Raw genomic sequence first — 19,181 nt, forward strand, 5'->3', positions numbered from 1 at the left:
TGGACCAGGGCAGCACTGTTGCTCTTCTTGCCATCTTCTATCTGCTTCAGCCTGCCCATAAACCTTAAGAGACATGTTTAGGGTTCAGGACTCAGTACCTGAAAACTGCAAATGAAAACTATGAAAATGATATAATCTGTTTGAGGCAACAAGGAAGAATTATCTTTAGTGACAAACTTGTCAAAAATGTCAAACTTACAAAAGAGTAGTAGAATGAGCACCTATTTACCCATCACCTAACTTTAACAATGATCAGCATTTGCTATTTTTAATATCATCTATCCTGCCCTTTTACTTGTTTATAAATTTAAAAATGTAAATTATGAAATATTGCAAACTTACAGAAAATAATAAAATAGATGTTCAAGTTCCCACGATTCCAATAATGTGGTATTTAGTGCTTTTAAAACATACATAAATGTTGTCGCGCTGTACATAAACATAACCATTTGCAATAATTTCCATTTAACACATTAAGATGTTAACGTCATTTTTTTTAATCTCCTCCCACACACAAACCATTGGTCCTGGATCTTCATGTTATCCAATGCACACAAAGCTTCATACTATTGTAATAGTAAGTTCCCAGTAGTTATTTGCTTCTTTAAACATCTCGAGTTTACATCTTGTCCTCAGTTTTTTTAAACAACTTTATCGAGGTATAATTTGTCCCCAGTTTTTAAAATAGATTCTTAAGAATTAAAGAGGAGTTTAAATTCTCTGTGCGTATTTAATTTCCAAGAGCTCACTATAGAAACTGGATCACTAACTTTGCATAACCTAATAAAGCTAATTTTATTTCAAAATAGATATAAAATTGCAGGTCTGAATACAAAACTGTATCACAACTTAAATAGAAGAGTTAGTCTCTCCCCCTCCCCCTTTCAACGAAATCAAATGTCACAGATACGGGCAAAGCTCTGCTCTTAATCTCACCCACATCCTTTTCCCTCGCTAAAGGTAACGGCTATCCTGAAGTTGGTGTGTATCATTCCCAAGCATCTTTTTGTACTTTTTCAACACAGTATATTTCTATGTGATATTGCTTAGTAATTTTAAAACATACATGTTTTAATGTTGCCACACTGCACATAATCTTTCACAATAATTTCCGCTTAATATTATGTTTTTCTGCCCCAAATTCATTTTAAAATTAAAAAATATACGTGGGGTTTGCAGCCTGGGCGGGGCCCCGAGTGGGGGGCGGAGTCTAGAATGGGAAATGGGAGGGGTCTCATGGGCGTTGGGCGGGACTTGAGAGATTACGGGCCTCCGCGTTGACGCGCAGGTCCCGCTTGGAAGCCGTCGTCATGGTGGCCCCCGTGGTGTATCTGGTGGCGGCGGCTCTGCTTATCGGCCTTATCTTCTTCCTGACTCTCAGACGAGGCCGGGCGGCAGCAGGTAGGAGATGCCGCCGCGCCAGGGCCCGTGGGGCCGCGTTCTCTGGCCTCCTGAGCTTTAGTAGGCTGTCGCACCGCGGCTCTTGCGCATGCGCCGGCACGCCTAGCTGGGCTGACGCGGATCTAGTCTTCCAACAGCGCTCGCCGCGCGTGGGGCTGCGTACGCATGCGCGACAGGGTACCGCTGGGGAGCCGCAGTGAGAGAACCTGTGGACTGGTTGGCAGTGTCCCTACACCTTTCTACCTTTCTCCCCAACAAGACAGCCTTGCTTCATCCCTGTGCTCGCACCCTAGCATTCCAGACCGCCAGACCCAGACGATCTAGGCCCTGGCGGACACACACTGCCATCCCTCATTGAGGCAATTCCTTTTTGCGCCCATTGGAGAGGCTGCGGGCGTTTCCCATCTCTCTCAGGTTGGCTTCAGTGTTTCTGCCTACCCACGAGCTGGAGAGAGCATGAGACAGCTCCAGGGAATTTCCTGAAGCTCTCTCCTTTCCACTCAAGGAGAGCACCCTTGCACCCTCCTCCCTATTCTGCACCCCCACCAAAAGGCCATGTCATCGGCCAGGGCACAGAACAGATATTACCTGTCATCCTCCCACACTCCCTCGTTTCCTGTCAGCATATGGGTTTGTGTATGTCTGTCCCCTCTCTGGGCCCACAAGCTGCTTCAGAGCACCTGCATACTCCAAGGACGGGAGAGAGACGCTGAGGTAAGTCAGAAAGCCAACAGATCTTCCTGGGAGGAGAGAGTCAGCCCCTCAGGTGTGCTCTCTGGTTGGGACGCCAAGATAAAACCATGGCAGGTGGTGGTAGGCAAGAAATAAATTCAGTCCTGCAGTGGGCATTCAGGTGAGATCTGGAGAGATCAGAGTGGGCTTCCTGGAGGAGGTAGAGCTTCATCTCTATCTTGCAGAGTGATAATCTCCTGATTGGCCAGCTGGAAAAGTGGGGCCTTGAGGGTGATCTTGTTGCATAGGACTAAGGTGTGGGTCTGGGTTGTAAAGGCCTAGATGGTCTGAGAAGTTGAGGCTTTGTACTGTGGGCAGCAGAAGCCTGGATGTAGTTGAGCAGAGGAGAATGAGGCTTCCAATATGCTGCTACCCTGCTATCAGGTGAGTTGGGCTGGACGGCATCATGGTTTCTGTCTTTCCTACAGCTGGCCAAGAGCCACCGCACAATGAAGAAGGGCCAGTATTAGCAGGCCGAGTGGCCCAGCCTCGATTCCTGGAGTCTGAGGACCCAAGAGTTGGGGGTAGGCCTCGGCGCCGCAGAGACCTGGGCAGCCGCCTGCAGGCCCAGCGTCGAGCCCAGCAAGTGGCCCGGTCGGAGACAGATGGGAATGAGGCAGAGGCAGTCATCCAAGGTGAGAGGAGCCCCAGCCTGGAGGGAAAAGGAACTGGGTTAGGTGGTGAGAGGAAGGCCAAAGATGGGTGGAAGAATGGGGTGTGAAGCCATAGTGCAGGAGGGATGTCTGAGAACCAAAAGATGGGGTGTGGGGAGACTTGAGACCCAAACTTCGATCCTAGGGGCCAGAAGTTCTGTATCCTGACCCCTCTTCCATTGGGCCAACCCCTCTCTTCCTTCATCTTGGCTCTCAGTTTCCAAGCAGGAGGGCAAGGGTCTTTAGATTGACCCAGGGAGTTCCTCAGTCCACTCCTTTTATCCCAGCCCCTTTCCTGGTATGGGCACACTTACTCCTTGAGGGCCTCGCCCTAGGGCCAGAGTGCTTGGCCAAGAGCTTCTACAGTTCCTACAGTGGGGTCACCTGTATCCCAAGAAGAAGGGTTAGAAAATAGGGATGTTCTTTTGACAGTGGCCTCCATATTCTTGGTATTCGGAGACCAACAGAGCTCTTAGAATCATGGGAAAGAATGTCTCCTCTCCAGTGCTCCACAGCTGGCTTGAGCTGGAGGAGGAGGCATTTGGGGCTTTTGCCCTTGTACCCTTGGAAATTAGTCCCTTTGGCTCAAAAATAAGGCCCTCTGTTTCATCTTCCCTCATGTTTCAGATGTGGGATCAGACATCCCTGCTGCTTAGGAATCAGTGGGTCTTTAACTTTCAGGGTCTTTGGCCCTGAGGAGTCGTGAGATTTGTGCTATATTTTTACACTGGGTCTGGTGGCTCATAGGGATAACCCAAGCCAAGGGTTGAGCCCAGAACCTTCAGCAGTTCCTGACCATAGTGAGAATGATTTGAGATTTGAGGTGGGCATAAATTTTCCTATGGGGCCATCCTTCCCTGGAGCTTTGGCTCAGAGACAGAAAGCAGAGAACTCTGCAAGCCCAAACAGTCCTGCCTGTGACTTGCAGACACTCAGATATTAGAATCTGGTACCTCCTTTTATGGCTGTGCAGCATCTAAAGTTATCATCTGGTCCCTTGCCCCATGGCTCCCTCACCCCACCCCTGAATACACCACACCACACACACACACCCTTGGAGTGTGAATTTCTGCATTCATGGCAGATGCCTCTAGAGGGCAGAGCTGGGTAGTGACATTTGCAGATGGGCGCAAGGGGATCCCCACCATGAGGACAGAGACAGGGGGTGTGGTGGATCCATCGTATCGGTCCTCTCTGGCCAGGACCTGAAGTGTCTTTGTCTGACCATATGTAGCCCAAGAGGAAGAAGACATCGAGAAGCCAGTAGAAAGTCACCTATCAGGGAAAATTGGAGCCAAGAAACTACGGAAGCTGGAGGAGAAACAAGCACGAAAAGCCCAGCGTGAGGCAAGCAGGAGGGGTGGGGTGCAGCTCTGGAAAGTGAGAAAGGGCCCTGCCATCCCCGTCCCCTATGGCAGACCTTCCCCTGGAGGCTCTTTGCATGCTGGGCTGGTGCTTGCTGCTTGCCTGGCTTTGTCTCCTACAGCCTAGGTCTGTGTCCTGGCCCAGATGTTGCCTGCCCTGGCCTATTTGGGAGGTGGGCAAGCTCTAGCTGGGGTTGGGGATGTGCCTTTCTTTTCCAGGCAGAGGAAGCTGAGCGTGAGGAGCGGAAACGCCTTGAGTCTCAACGTGAGGCAGAATGGAAAAAGGAGGAGGAGCGGCTTCGCCTAGAGGAAAAACAGAAGGTGAGACAGACCACCGATCCTAACTTCTGATACCTGACCAGGCAGCCTTGACTCGTGCAGCTCCTCAATTCCTCCAACCCAGAAGGTGGGCCATGGACCAGGCGCAGGGGCAAGTCCTGGTTTATTTGGTCCCTGGTCTCTAAACAGTCTGTGTAAAGCTGGTACCGAAAAGCGGAGCCTGAGATGGGAATTTTTCTGCTTATCATGTATCGAACATACCTGGAGCATCTGAAGAACATTGAGATGGTCAGAGTAGCTAGAGCAGGGTAAGCAGGGAAAGGGGTCAAAGAGGTAAGCGGGCAGGGTCTGGATCCTGAGGGCCTTGAGGCTGTTAAAGGAAATTGTAACAGATGGTGGACCCTGCCTGAGCCAGGTCCTGTTAAGGGCCTGGCATAGAGGAGATGCTTGGAATAGGGGCCACTGCAGTAAAGGCGGTTATTGAGCATTTGTTTGCCTGATGCTTCCTTCTGAGAACCCGGTGCCCAAGAAAGGGAATATCACCAAGATAAGATGTGATGTAGGGCAAGAGCCAGGGCTGCCCCAACTGGAAAGACCCCAGAGCTTGGTGCCTTTGGGCTCCGACTGGCTCCATTATCCAGAGGCACTGGATAGAATTAAAGCCTGGCTATGAGTGCTGTAGCAAACAAGCCAGAACACAGCGGAGGGGAGGCATTGCAGGGAGGATTTTTCACCTTTATGAATATTAATTCTGTCTAATGCACCTTCAGTGTCCTGGGGCTCCTCCCCTGCACTCAGTTTCCTCTGTTATTGATATCTAACCTTATTGTGGCGTATTTCTCATGACCGATATTGATGCATTATTATTAACTAAACCCTACATATTATTCAGATTTAATTAGTTTTCCCCCAATATCCTTTTTTTCCACCCAGGATCCCATCTAGGATATCACATTACACTTAGTTGTTATGTCTCCTTAGGCTTTTCTGGGTTGTGACAGTTTCTCAGACATTTTTTTGTCTTTAATGATTTTGATAGTTTTGGTAGTACTGGCAGGTATTTTGTAGAACGTCCTCAGTTTGTGTTTGGCTGATGCTTTTCTCACAGTTAGACTGGGGTTTTAGATTTCTGCGTCGAAGATCACAGGTGAAGTGCCATCTTCAACACAACACATCAGTGGTCATGTTGTCAATTTGACATCACTGGTGACATTAGCCTAGATCACCTGGTTAAGGTGTTTGCCAAATTTCTCCACTGTAATGTTACCCGCCCCTTCCCATACTTGTTCAGAAACAAGTCACTGTGCATGGCCCACACTTAAGGAGTGAGGACTTATACTCCACCTTCTTGAGAGGAAAGCATCTGCATAAAGTATTTGGAATTCTTTTGTACAGGAAATATATCTTCTCTATGTATATGTTCAGTTGTTTATTTTTAACCACATGGGCTTATGGCTATTTATATTGTACTTGTTTTATAATCCAATACTATCTTACTTATTTTGTCACTACAAAGTAAGTAAGATTTTTCCAACTCAGATTGTTCCAACTTTGGCCGTTGGGAGCTCTTTCAGTTAGCTCCTGGATACTTTTGACATACCCTCATTGTTTTGTATTTTTAGTACCTTTTTTTTTTTGGCAGAGCAGGAGGTTCCAAGCTCATCCTGTATATTCTCTGTCTCAGCTTGAGCTTCACGTTTTACATGTTTTAAAAAGATGTACCTGAGAGCTCTGGGAAATGGGTTGGGTTGGGGAGACGCAGTTGCACTAGGTGATAGTGGTGATGGAGCCACTTAGATGTACTGAGAAGCTTTCTAGAAGTTGAAGAAGTGGTAGATTGGACCTCATTTCTGACCAGGGCACCTGGCCAGATGGCTTTGTGACTCACTGAGCTAGGGACCTAGTAGGAGCACCAGACGTGTGGGGATTAGGTCACAAGGTCCTTCTGGGTCGTATTCAATTTGAGGTGCCTGTGAGATGGCTCAGTGGGTATGTCACATGGACAGTCATGTGTTTCGGGAGATAGATTTGGGCAGGGATACAACTGTGGCAGTCACTGACAAGAAGATCTTTGTTGATGCTGTGGGCATGGCGATGTAGCCAGAGATAGGGTGGAGGACAGGCTGAGTGATGGAGGAGGCAGAAATAATGAGCCAAGGAGCAAGAGGGAGTCTAGGAGAAAGTGGGGTCTTTAAGCCAAAGGAGGGAAGAGGAGGTGGTTGGCTCTGCCTAGTACCACTGAGAGGGCAGGGATGTGGAGCCTGATGGTTGTCCCTTGGATTGGTGGGACGGAGGGCATGGGTGAGACCAAAGCAGCAGGTGTTTTGGAGGAGCTGGATATGCAGAAGGGAGATTGGAGTGGGCCAGAGGGGTGGCTGGATGGTGAGGAAATGGAGCTTGGATGTTTGTTCACAAAGTTTGGACATGCCAAGAGAAGGAGAAGGAGGAGGTGACTGGAAGATATTGTGGGATGGAGTCATGACAAGGTGTCAAGGAGAAGAGAGTTGAGCAGCATTTATCTGGGAGGTGTTGGAACTGATGAGAAGAGGGGCATCTGCCTGCTGGTCAGTATGGGGGCCAGAGGGATCAGGGTTTTGAAGGAGCTCTGTTCCCAAGAAAGGGCTGGGCTTTGTGCTCTGGTGCCCTGCCGAGGCAGCAGGGACCAGAAACAGGGATGTGGTGGGTACATTGCCCCCAAATACCTGACTCTTGTCTCCTCTGTGTCCACAGGAGGAAGAGGAGAGGAAGGCCCGGGAGGAGCAGGCCCAGCGGGAGCATGAGGAGTACCTAAAACTGAAAGAGGCCTTTGTGGTGGAGGAGGAGGGTGTGGGCGAGAACATGACCGAGGAACAGGTGGGCCTACCACCCCGGGCAACCCTTCCTGCACCCACCAAGGCAGGGCCACCAATCCCAGACAAACTGCTGTTCCTCACCTGTCTCCCCAGTCAGGCAGTAAGAGGTGGGTGAGCATGAGAGCCAGCAGGCTCTAGCGGCCAGAGGCCTTGACCTCAGGAGAGGTGGTGCCTCCAAAACCCTCACCATGGGAATCTGTGCTGCTCACACAGACAGGTGGGTAGCATATGCAGGTGGTTGGGCGGGCACACGAGGACAGGCACATAGGCAGGTGGCATTCAACTGGGGAGGTGGATAGATACAGACCCCTGCAGCCCCCTCAGGGGAGACACTCACCCTGGTTTCTCTGCTCTTCCAGTCCCACAGCTTCCTGACAGAGTTTATCAACTACATTAAGGTAAGAAGTCACAGAGCAGAGCCTTGTGTCAGCTCCCTGCCTCACGTGTGCATGTCATGTGAATCTCCGCAAGGCCTAGAGGAAGCAGACCTGAGCAGGGGCTGTTGGCGTTTCACCCAGACTCATGCAGGAGTGGGCAGGGGGATTGAGAGGGGCTGAGCTGCTAGGGTCCTGGCGAGGAGAGTTCCTTCTCCTCTACCCCAAAGGTGGAAAAGGACCTGGGTCTTTGTAGGAGGTGGGAGACTTCGATCGCTTCCTCATGCTCAGGGTTTGACAGTTTCTCTGTTCTTCAGACCCCACGCTCAATGAGTCACTGTGTTTTTAAGTTTCTTCACATGTGTTTTCTGTCAGTTCTGTCACACTGAGCCTCCACTGACTTGAAATAAGCATCCTCTGCCATGTGTTTCTGACCTGGAACTTGGGTCTTCTGTAGGGAACAGGATGCTGTTTCCTATGGAATCTGGGGCGGGGTGGCAGGTGTGTCCCCTTCTGTCTGCAGGCCGCCTGGATGCTGCTCTGAGTTGCATAAGCGCAAGCCTGTCCTGCTCTGCTTTGCTGCTAAGCAACTTGTCCTCTCCCACGAAGGATGCGAGAGGTTTTCAAGTGCAGCTCAGAGGTGCAGAGGCGGCTGAGGGAAGGAGTGCAGAGGGAGCGGGGGTGGGGGTGGGGGTGGTACGAAGGGGTGCCAAGGAGCCAGGGCTTGCATAATTCCCCCCACCCCCCCGAAAGAAAGCAGGGTTTTGATGCCTCTCAGCAGTGAGGAGCTGGGCTCAGCCTAGGGGCTCCAGAGAGGAAGAAAGGTCCCTCAGGCTGTGCCCGTTCCCCTCCAGTGGAGCCCATTCTCTACCCTGACACATGTGAGTGAGGACTGCAGCCCGGGCAGGAAATCTAATGCTTCTTTGCTGCTATTTGGAACTTTCTGTCCCCAGCTACCAGGTGGCCAGCAGCATGGTTTTGTGCCCCTCCTCCAGGAAGCCCTCTGCCATCAGCTTTGGCTCCCCCTCTCCTCTGCAGAGACCTGAGAAAAGGCCCCCAGGGCTATTCCAGCCCTCTTTCAGTGGCTCTGAAGGGGCCATTGTATAGGGGTTCTTCATACTCTTCTGGATCTTACAGGTCTTTTCAGCCTGTGTGGCTGATTATCTCAGAGCTGCTGTCTACAGGGGAAAGAAAGACTTCTGAAATTCATCTTACCTACCTTCCTGGCTCCAAGGGGGTAGGCCCTTTCATCTTAGGATTTCAGAACCAGTGGCACATTTCCGTGCCCACATAGTTTATGTGAGGTGTAGGTCTGGATTGCTCTTGTTGGTCCACTATCCTTTCCGACCAGGGCTGGGTTGGTTGTCTTGTTTTTCCAAGCACACTTTTGACCCCAATCTCTCAGACCAAGTCTTCACAGACCACCTCGGATGACTTTAAGTTCCTACTCTGAGCTATCGCTGAGAGCCCAGTGCCTGCCCCCTGATTTGTAGGTATAGCTGGCCAGGTCACCTTACCCATCCCCTGACCCAGCTGCTGCTCATTTGCCTTGCTGCTCGCACATTCGATTTGACATTTTAAATCTTCACACGCCATCTCCAGCTGGGGAGATGTCACCATGCCACTCCACCCCAAGGTCATTCGCTGTGAAAGAATCAATGGAAACATAAAAGACTGCCTTCTCTTAAGTCATATGCTGTCTATTTTTGAGGGGAGGCAAATGCATTTGCCAGCAGTGAGGAGTGGACCCTTAGCTGTAGCTCCCTAAAGTTTCTACTGAGGGTGTGAGGGGGAACACACAGATAATAATTGTGCATGGAAAACATCGAAGGTGTTAGTGATAGTTAATTTAAGGGTGGGTCCAGTGTGTCAGATGATATAAAGAGAATTGTGAAAAGAATTGTGGGGTTTCAGGGCTGTGGGGATCTCCAGGCCAGGGAGCAGTGGGCAAAGGCGAGGTGGGACTGAACTGCACTGCCTCTACCAAGACCCCAGCTTATTGGGGCCTTTTATCTGTTCTCTCCTTGTCCACATTCTCGCCTGTCTCCTTGGCCGGGTTGTGAGCTCCAGGGCAGAAGCTATGTCTTGTTCACTAGCGCCTCCCCCACAACGTCTCAGTGCCTTGTCCGAGCAGGTCCTTAGCAAACACAAGTCCTGGTGACAGTTTTTTAAAATAGCTTTTGGTGACTGTCACTCTCTCCCTTCATCTCTATAGTGCTTCCCCTTCCAACCTGTTCATGATGTTAAAAATATACAGCTGGATGCAGAGGAGAAGGTGGCAGCTGTGCTTGGCTCTACATGTGTGTGTCTGTCTCAGGGTGGTCCCCAGTCCAGGACAGGACCAGGTGGTAGTTTTAGGCAGATACCTCCTGACAAGCAAGAGAATGAGAGAATTTATGAGTGTGTGTGTCTCTGTACATGGGTGGTTGGGGAATTTGTGAGTGTGTGAGGGAATCAAGGCTTTCCCACAGTGGAATCTGCACAGTGTTTATCTAGCCACCCAGAGCAGATCAGATCACAATACAAACTTTAGAGGGCTCCAGTGCTGAGAGGGATTTGCCCACTCAGCCTCTCTTCCATTCCTCCCTCTCTCTATAGCAGTCCAAGGTTGTGCTCTTGGAAGACCTGGCTTCCCAGGTGGGCCTACGGACTCAGGTAAGCCCTGGAAGGTGGCCCACTGTGTGGAGTATGGCCACAGAATCTGTGTGGCTGTCAGAGGAGGCCTGCCCTAAAGATGGAGACTCTAGATGCCTCCTCTGCCCTGCTCCCAAGCAGTTCAAGAGGTGTGAACCTCTTGGCATTCCAGGAATCCTGCCTTTCTGCTAGGTGGAAGAATAGCCAGGGAGGAAAAGGAGAAAGTCCAAACCCTATCAATCTAGCAGCCTCTGTAACCAAAGCAGCCCAAATTCAGTTACCTTGACAACTCTTGCAAACAGGCTGCACCAGCCTTCATGGCCAGATGTCACCACCACTCCTCTCCTGGTTGGAAAAGTGCCTGTCTTGGGGGTCTTGCAAGGCCCAGGACCAGAGCCCCTTCTCTCCTTGGCCCCTCCAGAGTAGAAACACAGAGCCACATTGGTCAGGGAGGGGCAGCCATGAGACGGGGAGAAAGAGATTTGGCTGTGGTGGGAGGGAGGTTGCAGTTGCCTTTTCTGGGGATGGCAGTGCCCATCTCTGTTCTGAGAATTGTTCTCTTCATAGGACACTATAAACCGCATCCAGGACCTGCTGGCTGAGGGGACTCTGACAGGTGAGAGAATGAGAATCAATCAGTACAGGCCTGGCCTTGGCAAGTGTCTAGTTGCAGGGGGTTGCAGGGGGTTGCAGGGACTTGTTACAGAGGCAGAATGATAACCAAGAGTGGGGGAAGTGGTATGCAATGAGGGGCACTGAACAGGGGGACGCAGTTACAAGGAAGACATGGCTCACCTAGCCAAGATTAGATGCAGCCAGGAAAGGCTGGACAGGCGGGCAGGCCTTAGGGCTTGGAGCCAGTTGTCAAGGGATGGGTGGGAGGGCATTTTCAGGCCAGATGGGGAGAACCCAGAAGGCTAAGCCCCACAACCTGCATGTCCCCACAGGTGTGATTGACGACCGGGGCAAGTTCATCTACATAACCCCGGAGGAACTAGCTGCTGTGGCTAACTTCATCCGACAGCGAGGCCGGGTGTCCATTGCCGAGCTTGCCCAGGCCAGCAACTCCCTCATCACCTGGGGCCAGGAGCCCCCTGCCCAGGCCCCAGCCTGACCTAGCCCTTCCCTCTTGGACTCAGAGGTGGCACAGCCTACCTGATCATACATCTTTATCCCTTCCCACCATCCTGGGACAGTGATGGAATGTGGCCAGGCAGTTGTAGATTAAAGGCCTGTGAGCACTGCTGAGCTTGGTGTGGCTTGGTATGGCAGAAGGCCTGACTTGGGATCCCAGATGAGCAGGTGAAGACTAAACCTTAGAATATATCCGAAGAGTCGGGGTGGAATGTCCTATGGAGGCAGATGGAAGTTCAATTCTTAACAAGTATTCATTCATTCAAGACAAAATATCAAGCATTTATACTATGTTCCTTTGTGCCCTGCAAGCCCAGCCCCCAAGACTTGAATGAAGTCTTTCCCTCCCAAGCTTCCTGGAGCAAAAGTGGGAAATCTCTTGGGTCACATACATCTCCCCTCACTGGGGAGGGCGGTCTCACTATTTTTTATATTACTTCAGGAGCCCTAAGGAAGGCTGAGAGCCCTTAGGGCAAGAGTTAATCTGGGGTCGCTCCATAGTGTAGTGGTTAGCACGTCTGCTTTACACACAGAAGGTCCCGGGTTCATGCCCCAGGTGGCACCACAGACCATACCCCGGGTGCACCAGTCCCCCTGGGGGTGCCGGGCCCAGGGTGCATTCTGCGAGCATGTGGGAGGCGACTCGCTGCCTTCAGAGATCCAGTTCTTAAGGGGAAACGAGATCTAGTTCTTAAGGGGAACTGGCAACATCCATAGGTCAGGAGTTGAAGTGGGGTTGGGGGGGGAATGAAAGAGGGTAAAAAAAGTTAATGAGCTGTGCCAAGGGGAACATCACCCTTTGGGAGAGGAGGGAGGTCAGGGAGGGTAAAAGGCTGGGCCAGCTGCTTGTGAAGCAGGTGGAAGAAAGGGAGGACCTGCTTGAGCTGGATAGAATTGCGTTATGAAAGGACAATGCTTCATACAGCACATCATATGAATTCAGCTCTACATCCTTGACAAAAAATCTAAATGGTGTGGATGATTCCACCCACTGGTGGATGTGAGGACCATATGCTCGAGAGTGGGTGTGAGATGGGAGATGTGTGTCTTCCGTAGGGTCAGTCACTCTAGTTCCTGTGGGCTGTTCATGGCATGAACATCCTGCTGTGCTGAGGGTGAGGCATGTGTTTAAATGTGTATTTCTTATGCAAGGTGGTGCCTAAACATAAACCACCTACTTCTGATGACTGGTGGTGAAGGAAGCAGCTTTCTGTTCCAGCCTAGGAGAAAACCGTGGATGGTGAGGGGGAGACAGGACATCAGGCTCCAGAGTGGAGCCTTCCTATGGGCTTGTCAAGGGTAATTTTGACTCATTTGGTGTCATAAGTATTAACTATAGAACCTAAATTCCAAGTAAGGTAACTCTGCTATTTCTGTCAACAATGGGCACTTGGAGTACCCGGAGTTAGGAAGTGCCACATGCATTGTTTGGAAGGCCATCTGGGAGCCCACAGTCTATGTAGTAAGAGAGAGAAGGAGCAGATGTAGGTACCCACAGTCTGAGATAGAAACATAAACTTCCAAAGGGAAAAGAAGAGATAGCTTACAGTTAAAGCAGTGGTTTTCAGCCCTGGTTGCTCATTAGTGTCAGGGAGTTTTCAACAGTTTCTTGCCAGGCTGCACCTTGGACTAATTCAATCAGAATCTTAGAGGTGGGGCCCAGAGTTCCTCAGTAGGAGATTTAATGTGCAGCCACCAGTGAGAACCAGTGAAGGAGGTGAGGGAGGGGTGCAGAGTCAGGCCATAAGGTTTCAAGTAAATAAAATCCCCACTGGAAGGGGCTTCTGACATAGCAAGATAGCAGCTCCAGGTCTCCTTCATTCTTTCCCTCAACTGTCCTCAGCCACTGCCATCCAGGTAGCAAGATGGCTGTGGTGGCCCCAGCCACCCCTCCATTCTACCATCAGGACACTGCCCACTGGCCAGGAATGAGGAAAAGGCACATCACTTCCTCACAGCCTCTGAGATTCTTTATGTCCCAAGGGCTTACCGTAGAGGAAAGAACTTATAACCCTTTGTGTATTACCTGGTGATCCATCTGCTAATCTATCAATTGAACTATTAAAATAGTAAGCAGCTAACTAACATTTTTCTAAATATGAACAAACTGCTTTCACAACTAATAAATGAAAACTTTCAGGTTTAACCACTTACAATTTTTTAAGCATTTAAACATTATTATTTAAATACTTCTAAGCAATTAAAGGTCCCAAATTTAATATATGAAATTATTTTAAATGCTTTTATGCCTTAAAAAATAGGTCAGACCACATAGTATTAAAGTTAGTACATTACTGATCTGTACATACAATACTAAAACTGATTATAAACATTTCAATACTGTGGACTTATATTTGCTTATTCATTAGCTCTATTTTTATTTTTATTTCTTCCTGAGGGTACAGTTTTCACCTGGAGCACCAGGGTGATTATCTCAGGTGGCCAAGGATGTAGATATGACTGAAGGATGGTGATTCAGAACCAGGAGTCCAGGACCTCACTGTGATCCTGTCTGAGTTCTTTATCCCTTGTATGACTCCTCTTTCATAGTTAGATTTTCCCCCTCCATCAGGAACTCAAGACTGTTGGTTTCAACCAATCAGATAAATTTTGATTTTTATAACTCCCAAGTTACAAAACGCTTGTTATGCTTGTTCTGGATACCTTATCTTTGCAGCCCAGCCCAACAGGTCTGTTTTAATATCACTTGCTTCCAGTAGAGTCCATTTGAGTTCAGTTTGGTTCTATCAGAATGTCTCTTTTTTATGTACCTTCAAGGCCTATTATTGACAAACTTGTGGTTAGAGAGCCATATAATGCAGCTTGTCTTTTCAAACATTGTTATTTATAAGATTGGCCATGAGTTGAAAAATTTAAAAAGCTGAGTAGTGGATACATGGAGGTTATATATGTTTAAAATTTACCGTAAAAAGCTTAACGTTAAAAACAGTCCTAGATGGCCTCATGTATCCTTGAGTCAAACTGAGCCCCAGAAAAGGGGCCAAAAAAGCTGGGCCATGTGAGGCCACCAATAGTCACTCCATTCAACCAACAATTAAGTGACTGCCCTGGCTGCCACAGTGGCACCAGTGCAGGATGCATGTTGAACCTTTGTAAGATGAATATTATTCAAACAAATCCAAAATATGTTAAAAAAAAAAAAAAAACACAAAAAACACTGACATAATCTATGGATAGCCTATGGAGTACGAGGCAGGACCCCAGGTTGCTACAGTGAGCAAAACATGGCCCCATCCACAAGTGGGTGCAGGAGTAGTGAGTTTTTTGTTTTTTTGTTTTTTTTTTAACGCCTACAGCACCCAGTCTGTGGTATTAGTCTAACAGGGAGACCAGAAATCACCCAGCCAGCAGGTACACAGCCAAATGTCAGTGTTCCAGGCCAAGTAGGGGACAGGTGCAGAGAATGTAAAGGCTGATGGTTCACTGAGGGGCACGGAGTGTTGGATAGAGATAAGGAGGGATGGGATGGAGAAGGAGGTTGGGACTATGAGCCCAGAGATTTGGGCTATATTTGGGGGAAGGATATTTAATTATTACTTTGAGTCAATACTCATTTCTTAAACCTTTGCAATCATTGTCATTACTTCATTCGTTCCTCCCTCCACACCCCTGTGTACTGTTTGAGGGTACCACCATTAGCCTTCATGGGTGCATGCCCCAGACACCTCCAGTCCCAAGTGCTGGCCCCAAGATTGGAGACAACTATTCCAACAGGCTGTGTTTTTCAAAATTTTTTTATGGTATCTCTCAATAAGGAATCTTTTACATTAAGGACATATGTGTGTGCATATAGACATAACTGAAGCAAAGTTTCACAGTGGTCCTTCACTTACCATGCCTTAATGCATGTTGATATTTGCTTCTCGATTCTGTCTCCTTGCTGATGGTGGTTAAATTGACTTAATAACCCACTAACATATCTCAGCCTACAATTTGAAAAACAGGATTCTAAGGAGCCTGTTCCTTTTATATTGAGGACAGGCCCGAGGATCAGTATCTCGATAAGAGTTGTGTATCATATAAAACTTGCCAAAAGAGTTGTACCAAAAGCAATTTATATTACAGTAGTGACATTGAAAAATAGTTTTACTTGGTTTATTCTGATAACATACATAATTTTTGGCTGGTTAATATATTATTTGGTTACTCATTCTAGCAAAATGTGTAAGGGAACCTTATGAGAGAATCTCCCAAATACCAATACTGTAACGAACTTATTTAAATATAACCTTTTGCATGGAACCTGCTAGATTGACACTGACTGCTTTTAGTTATTTTAACTTTCTTATATGATTTTACAATTTGACTTAATTTCTAACATGATACAAAAGACACATTCATAATAATGATACCAAAACTAAAACTAGTAATGTTCCAACTGTAGCATAACTGAGTAACTGAAATTTAATACCTCTGTTGTTTTATTTCCCTTTAACTATTTCTCATCAACAAGGTGGATCACGTCACTTTGTTGTTGAGCTAAACCCCACAGTTCACATAACTCAAATAACAGTATAGTTGTATAGACACATGCTTGATGTCTAGTTCGGCAGTTGTCTTGGTGCCTTTTTAGTTTGTATATATTGCCTCACCTCAAAATAAGACCATAGTAACAAATATGAATAGATGAGAAATTATTTAACCTGTAATCATCGGGAAATTCTTGTTTTCCCACGTCTTAGCTACTATCCCTGCTGGGTGATAGCAACTCAGGAGAGGAAAAGTGGGCAAATGGTGAGTGAAGGACACATGGAAAGTTTGGGCCCCAAAGGCAGGTAATAAAAGTTTTATTTAACTACCACTATGTCTATCTGCAGTGATAATGTAAAAGGAGGCTTTCTGCTGGGCAAATTTATCCTAGCTTTTACAAAAACAAAATCTGGTAACATTTTTGGAGCTTGCATGTTTCCATAAAATTGATTAAAGATTTGGACATGACCACAATTTCCATGATGCAATAATCATTTTATTATTATTCTGCTTGGTGCTTTAAGAAGGACCAACATACTTCACAATAGGTGTAAGTACATAAAACTCACTTGGGATAGTGGGTGGAGTGGTGGTTTGTATTCCTTTTGACTTTGTTTCTTAATATCTTGCAATAAGGTTTATATGGTATAGGTACAGATAAGTTTCTGTTAGTATTACATAAACAAAGCATCGATTATGTAAAAAAAAAATGTTACAGAGGGACTCAGGAATGTAGAATTATAAACCATCTTCTAAAGTAAAATATGCAATTAGTAAAGAATAGTGGTTAAAAAAAGGAGAATGAAGTCTAATAATTTTTTGTATTTTTCCTTTTTTATTTTTTACAGGCTGTGTGTGTGTGTGTAAATATCAGCTAATCGGCTTATAAAACAGCTTGTAAAAGACTCCAACATACTTGGATCATAACTATTTCAGTTAGTTTTTTATTGGTTTAGATAACCTCCAAGACTTTTACTGGTTACTCTCAGGAATTTTTGGCCCAATTCCAGAGGTTATTTCCTCATAAAGCAAATGCAGCTGTAAAAAGATTTAATACAAACATCCAAACTTTTGCATGGATTAAATTGCCTTGTCTGCCCCTGAAATTTGGTGTTTGGAGGTAACTGGGATTCCCACATCATCCCAAAGAAGGTACAAGTCTCCTGGATTACTTGGTGGGTTGGATCCCAAAGGATCACAATAGTCTGCTAATTTGATTTTGATTTGCATCTCTTGAATATCAGCAGGGCTGATGATATTTTCAACTGTTTATTGGCCATTTGTGTTTTGTGAATGATCTATTTCTATCTTTTACCCATTTATCTATAGATCCTGGGTTTTTGCAATTTTATTCATCATTTAGCAAATGAATGCTGAGTGTTTATTTTATGCTTGCATTGGTTTTCTAGTGCTGCTATTACAAATTCCCACAAACTTAGTGATGTAAAACAACACAAATTTATTATAGTTCTGTAGGTTAGAATTCCAACACGGGTCTTACTGAGCTAAAAATCAGGGTTGGGCTGTGTTCCCTTTGGAAGCTATTTTTTTTGTCTTCGAGAGGTCACCACATTTCTTAGCTCATGAACCCCCTTCCTCCATCTATAAAACTGGCTATGTTGCATCTTTCTAACCATTCTTCTGTAATCACATCTCCCCCGGCTCTCTTCTGCCTTCCTCTTCCACTTTTAAGGATGCTGTGATTACTTTGGGCCTACCTAGATAATCCAGGATAATCTCCCTATTTTAAGTTTATCTGATTAGAAACCTTATTCTATTTACAGTCTTTATTCTTTTTTGCCATGTAACCTAATGTAGTCATAGGTTCTGGGGATTAGGACTTGGACATCTTTGGGGCCATCATTCTGCTTAGAATATTAAGACGGAGATATGGAACTTTTAGAAAAGGATCCTGTCTGCATAGATGTTACAAACGAGAGGAGAAGAAGGATAATTAATCAAGCACAGTTTTCTTCTTTTATATCATTTGTCAAATTTTGGCATTAAGATTATTCTACTTTTATAAAGTGAATGTGGGACCTTTTCATCTTTTCCTATGATTTGGAGTGAGCTCTATAAAGCTGTATAGATGAGTAGAACTCAGCTGTAATACAATCTAGGGCTAGTGCCATTTAAAAGATGGCTCTTCAATTCCTTTTGTAGTTATTAATCATTAAAATCATAATTAAAATAATGTTTAAGTAGCTTTTTCTATTTAGAAGCTTTAGTGCAACGAAATAAAATCTTGAAAAGATTATTTTATTATAGATAAATCGATTGCATCCTAAAAACCTCCAGATATACAGTTGGCTTACTCCCTCCTCTCCAAGTCTGTAACTTGAATGTCACCTTTTCAGTGAGGCCTTCCACTTTATCCCCAGCAATGTCAACTTCTTAGTACTTAACCACTTTCTAATCCACTATATATTTTACTTACCGTCTCCTTCCACTAGAATGCAAATTACATTGGGTCAGGGATTTTTGAGTAAATATTTAATATCTTAATAGTCTGCTCTTTCTAAATTTTCAGAGCTTATTCACCTGTTTATTCTTTTAAGCAGACTTCTTTGTTTTTACAAAAGTAATACATGCTTATCATAAAAAATGCAAGCATTACAGAAGTTCCTAGAGCCCTCTCTTCCACTTTATCGTACCCTGCAATCTCACCATCTCAAGGTAGCTGCTGTTAATAGTTTGAAGTGTATCTTTCCAGACTTTTCTATGCATGTTCATGTACATTCTTTTAAAAATAATAGAAAAATGTCAATGGCCATGCTACCTTGAACGAGCCCGATCCCATCTGATCTCGGAAGCTAAGCAGGGTCAGGCCTAGTTAGTACTTGGGTGGGAGACCACCTAGGAAGACCAGGTGCTGTAGCCATAAAAAGAATAATAATAATAGAAAAGTTATATTATGAATACATGATTCTGCTACTTACTTTTTTCACTTAATGTAGTCAACTTTCTATCTCAATACATAGACATTCATGTCATTCTTTTAAATAGCTTTCTATTGTTACATTGCATGGGATGCATTGTGGTTCATATAATCAATCTATTAATAGATTGATGTATTTAGGTTAAAAAAAATTTTTTTGCTATTACAGTAAGTATATCAGTGACTATCTTCATGCATCTCTCATATTACTTGTGATGGCATTTCTTCCCAGAAATGGAATTGCTGGGTCAGAGGACATACACATTTCACATTTTTATATATTACCCAGTTGTCCTCCAAAAAGTTATAGCAATTTATACTCTCAAAAA

The 19,181-nt window shown here is 46.1% G+C and overlaps 1 protein-coding gene and 1 pseudogene across 1 annotated transcript; both read left to right on the top strand.

Annotated features, from left to right (window-relative positions):
- Positions 1-1,238: 1,238 nt before the first annotated feature.
- DDRGK1 (DDRGK domain containing 1) lies at positions 1,239-11,537 on the top strand. Its single transcript, XM_006921647.3, has 9 exons — positions 1,239-1,401; positions 2,562-2,768; positions 4,021-4,133; positions 4,370-4,471; positions 7,160-7,282; positions 7,641-7,679; positions 10,254-10,310; positions 10,857-10,905; positions 11,237-11,537. The coding sequence occupies exons 1-9, from the start codon at positions 1,311-1,313 to the stop codon at positions 11,401-11,403; spliced, it is 948 nt and encodes a 315-aa protein (XP_006921709.1). The 5' UTR covers positions 1,239-1,310; the 3' UTR covers positions 11,404-11,537.
- A 7,139-nt stretch (positions 11,538-18,676) lies between these two features.
- Positions 18,677-18,795, top strand: LOC112471383 (annotated as a pseudogene).
- Positions 18,796-19,181: the final 386 nt, after the last annotated feature.

Source organism: Pteropus alecto, unplaced genomic scaffold (genome assembly GCF_000325575.1).
Source record: "Pteropus alecto unplaced genomic scaffold, ASM32557v1 scaffold45, whole genome shotgun sequence".
Taxonomy (NCBI): domain Eukaryota; kingdom Metazoa; phylum Chordata; class Mammalia; order Chiroptera; family Pteropodidae; genus Pteropus; species Pteropus alecto.

Bases quoted from the DNA above. Each gene is read 5' to 3' on its own strand.
- DDRGK1 (XM_006921647.3), top strand. From the start codon at position 1,311: ATGGTGGCCCCCGTGGTGTATCTGGTGGCGGCGGCTCTGCTTATCGGC. The intron at 1,402-2,561 runs GTAGGAGATGCC...TCTTTCCTACAG, and splicing joins ACGAGGCCGGGCGGCAGCAG to CTGGCCAAGAGCCACCGCAC. The intron at 10,311-10,856 runs GTAAGCCCTGGA...TTCTCTTCATAG, and splicing joins AGGTGGGCCTACGGACTCAG to GACACTATAAACCGCATCCA.